This window comes from Bombus vosnesenskii, unplaced genomic scaffold, assembly GCF_011952255.1.
Source record: "Bombus vosnesenskii isolate JDL3184/JDL3185 unplaced genomic scaffold, Bvos_JDL3184-5_v1.1 scf7180000014854, whole genome shotgun sequence".
Taxonomy (NCBI): Eukaryota; Metazoa; Arthropoda; class Insecta; order Hymenoptera; family Apidae; genus Bombus; species Bombus vosnesenskii.
The window spans coordinates 254,561-258,705 of record NW_022883686.1 but is presented as its reverse complement, the minus strand read 5'-3'; the positions used below and the strand labels follow the sequence as shown (position 1 = coordinate 258,705).

General features: G+C 33.9%; 1 protein-coding gene across 1 annotated transcript; it reads right to left on the bottom strand.

Annotated features, from left to right (window-relative positions):
• Window positions 1-239: 239 nt before the first annotated feature.
• Window positions 240-4,145, bottom strand: LOC117240739 (odorant receptor 85b-like). The gene is made up of 5 exons (XM_033506780.1): window positions 4,106-4,145; window positions 3,647-3,810; window positions 743-973; window positions 541-654; window positions 240-452 (listed from the first exon to the last, which is right to left on the bottom strand). The coding sequence occupies exons 1-5, from the start codon at window positions 4,143-4,145 to the stop codon at window positions 276-278; spliced, it is 726 nt and encodes a 241-aa protein (XP_033362671.1). The 3' UTR covers window positions 240-275.

Here is a 4,145-nt window from a genome sequence, read left to right as displayed (position 1 = left end):
TATCAGTCTATATTAATATGATACTTCTGTTAAAATTTTCCGTGCCCAAATAAAACCCATAAAACTTTGAAACAATTTTTCAACAAATCAGTACATTGCGTACAAAACAGACACGTACGAAGCAGATGTTTTTAACATCTAAAAATTTTAATTTACTATAATTACATAAAAGCAAAATGTCCGTTTACATAGAAACGAATTACAAAAATTAAAAAAATAATAATAATAAAATCGGAACATAGGTACATTCTTACTTTATATATATTCATTTCATATTATAAACTCAAGTGTCTTACATTCGCAAAAGCCTCGAGAGAAAGGCAAAGAAACTTTCCCGCTGTTAATGTTAATTTTCCCTGTGATCGCAATATCATTAATAATATAATACGAGCATTTTGAGGTTTTAATTCGTACCAAAGAAAATTATATACAGATTTAGTAATATCTTCACTCTGAAAAGAAGGTATATAAGTATTAGTAAACTATTATGTTGTATATAGTAGTTTATTTTGCTTTATTTCTTATATTTCCATTTCTTACCTTAGAAGTAAGATATTCGCCAGTATAACATAATATAAATGCTTCACAATTAACAGCAATGTAATACGGAAAGCATTTCATTATTATCACAGTCGCTTGATCCAGATGTGAAGACTATTATCAATGAAAGTCATTTGTTTTATATACACTCAGTTCAATTCTCTATCAATGTTACAGTTAATCATAAGTCAAATTCACTTACGACCACCAAAATGAAACTTATGAAACAGATTACTAACATATTCGATACAAATTGACATAAAGATATGTAAGTGAAGATTTTCTCAATATTCTTTGAGAATTGTATGATTCGTTGATGTCTTCCAACGATGTCATCTATTATATATTTCTGCAATTTTTCTTTTTCGCAATTATGAGAAATTTCCGTCAATTTGTAACAAAGTAAGTCAATCTGACTACCAACGTGTAATATCTGAAACGTAAAAAAATCTTCAGCTGGTTATTGAAAAATACCGCATAAATATTAATAATATGACACCTGAAATATTTGAAGCATCTAATATTTTTAGTATAATAATGTTGTACACAGCTAAAATTCAGACGGAAATGTCACGCAAACATGATCAGCAGATAAAATATGAAAAAAATGGTGCTGACTTTAATGAACGTCATCAACATATAAACGCTTGTATGTAATAACTATTGACATTCAATACACAAGTTGACCTACGCAACTTGTAAAGAGCACTTTGTATGAAAAAATGTATTTTAGAATAATTGTACAGTTTGGAAAGTCATATTATGTGGTGCATCTACCTTTTTATACGTGAAGATGTTTCGGAAATTTTAAGGTCAACTTCATTATTTCAAATGATATGTTATATTTTTAATGCCAATGTATCGGAGGACGTTGAATTGTGATGTCACGTTTCGCGCTCCACCCGAATCGTAACGTGAGGCAGTAAAGGAACACGTCATAACTCACGAATAGCACGAACCACAACTTCAGGCAAATGGAATTCAAAACAGAAAACTCAAGAGAAATAAATGATACGACTCGTACAAATACTTATTGAAATCTGACTTAAGAATATCGAAATCAAAACATGGAACGATGAGACATCCGCTGACACGCGTCGACGGGAGGGCTTGCGCACGCCCTCCCCGCCACAATACGCCACATCAGCAGAAACAACTAACTGTCACGCGCCAAAGAATCAAACATCGGCATCAGCAAAAGGTAACATCAGGTCAAGGAAAGTACGACTCATTATTATCGGACATAAAAATTCTAAGAGGAATGCAATAGCAAAGTCTTCAGAAAGGAAAAGGTTCAAAACAGTTCCATGAAAACGACATCAGCGAAGAAAGGAAATCCTAACACTTCTTGGAAGGACATCAGCAAAAATGAAGATTGCAGCGTCTGCAGAAGTAATAACATGTCGAAACTCCGCATATTCATGGAATAACCCGTCACGCGACAATTATTCCATGATATCTTTTTGTATAAATAAGCGTAGCCAAGGAGTTGTCAAGGAGTTCAAGTTATGAGTTCAAGTTGTCGAGCAGTTAGCAGTTGAGTTCTTTTGAGTTGAGAGTTTTCAATTATCAGTCAGTCAGTTTAGTTCTTTGTATTCTTTGTGTTCTTTGTGTTCTTTGTATCAAGAAGTAAAACCTTGTTAATTGTTAATGAATTGTAGTCTCCAACCAATAATATTAATTCATTATAATATTCCAAGAGTGTGTTCGACTATACACATAAACAAGGTGAGGATCTAAATACTGTAATATTCTTATTCAATTTCGGATCTGCACCATATGTACTACTCGAATAAGATATCAATTCAACAATCAAGAAGACATTGAAAAAGACTTTAATCCTTCCTGTGCTAATACTTCTGCACACAGCGAGTAAACCGAAACGTGGAGTCTACTTACCAGTTGCATCGATACGCTAGTCAACGCTACTCATACGGTTATGAATTAGAATATCAAGGACACAACAGTTTGGAAATTGAAGATAGTGTCGTGCTTTAGAAAGGTGTGACAAGTTTTGAATCCATTCAGTTGTCGCGAAAGTAATTAGAGCACAACCATCTGGAATATTTGGAAAAGCGCCGCGCTTCAGAAAGGCTCGGTTATGGGGTTGATTAGAATAGTATCCGACCACCATTAGACGCCCGACAACAACAGCGAGAAATAATTTTCGATGAATTTGCCAATATATAGAATGTTCTACTTAATTTTAATCTTCAACTGATCAAGATAATGTAAGATAATGTATATAAACTGTATACATTACCATGTGGAACCTAGTGATAACTGCATAGTGTCTTAGTTGTTGAGTTATACGCAACAATATGTTTGGTAGTACATGTAAATAATACTAAGTAGTAATGTGGTCGAATTTACTTAGATAGGTACACGCTACGCTTAAAAAATCGAATAAAATAAACATTAAATCATGTTGGCATTATTAGTCGATTGATTTTCTTTAATTTATATTAAAAACGATTAGCATCAATGAGTTAATCTTGTATTGGGCTATGTACAAATGCGGTCAAATATGCCAAAGAGACGTATAACGCAAAGTAAGTTCGATTAAATTTTTCATGAATATCGTGGATACTAAGGCTGAGCGGCGATGACATATATAGCGAGAAGTTATTCAGAATGTTGATCTTGACAAGATAATTCAAGGTCATCAAAATCGCCGAGGTGTTCTCTGAAGTAAGTGATCATTCATTAATAAAGTATTAATTGTTTGCCGAGTATGCCACACTACAATTACTTTTACTATTAACGCTCCATTGACATTGGTGGTCTAACTTCTTTAAGTCAGTGAGGATTTTGTAGTATCCAATTGTGCATGTTTCTCAAATTAATATCCTCGTAATTACTAAATATTGCTTCCTCGATAAGTAACATTTATGTAAAAAAAAATCATTATTGTGTTATTGATCCAGAAAACACTAGACGGATTCGTTCCGTGCAGCTCCTAATGAGGAACTAGGTGATATATTTCATTGTGAAGGACTCGAAGTACGCGTCTTTTACTGATGCTCATGAAATCTGATATTTTCTGTTACCGTTGCTCGACCCGCGATAGTATTTTCATCAAATGTGACAGTCTTGGATACGTTACGTTGGTACCATTAAAACTTTTAGTATCTCGAAGCGATTGACAAAGTTCCTGGAATGTCCATCGAGATGGCTGATTTCGTTGAGGATACGTTTCAACATAGATGGCTCGAGCTGCTGTTGCATTTTCGCCGCACGGACCATAAACTAACAGCATGTCTTTTTTCGCTATTAATAAATTTCATTGTTGCTTTTATCTTACTGATATTTGTATATAGATATCGATGATAGCTTGAGTGCTAAATCACGGGTATAATAGGCGATTGCAATGTTGTAGGCAGTATTGGTGAACACGTAATTTTCACGTAAACATCGCTGCCTTACGAAAATCTTTGCTGATACTGAGTCACCACTTTGAGGTTACACGAAGCACAGATTCGTACAGCATCACAGCGTTTCTCCACGCCTTTGGATCGGTGAAGATTTGCAAAAATAAGAATTTTATTTTACATTTCTAACTTACTTTCGGATGTAGAATAACCTCCTCCTGATTGTTTACTCAT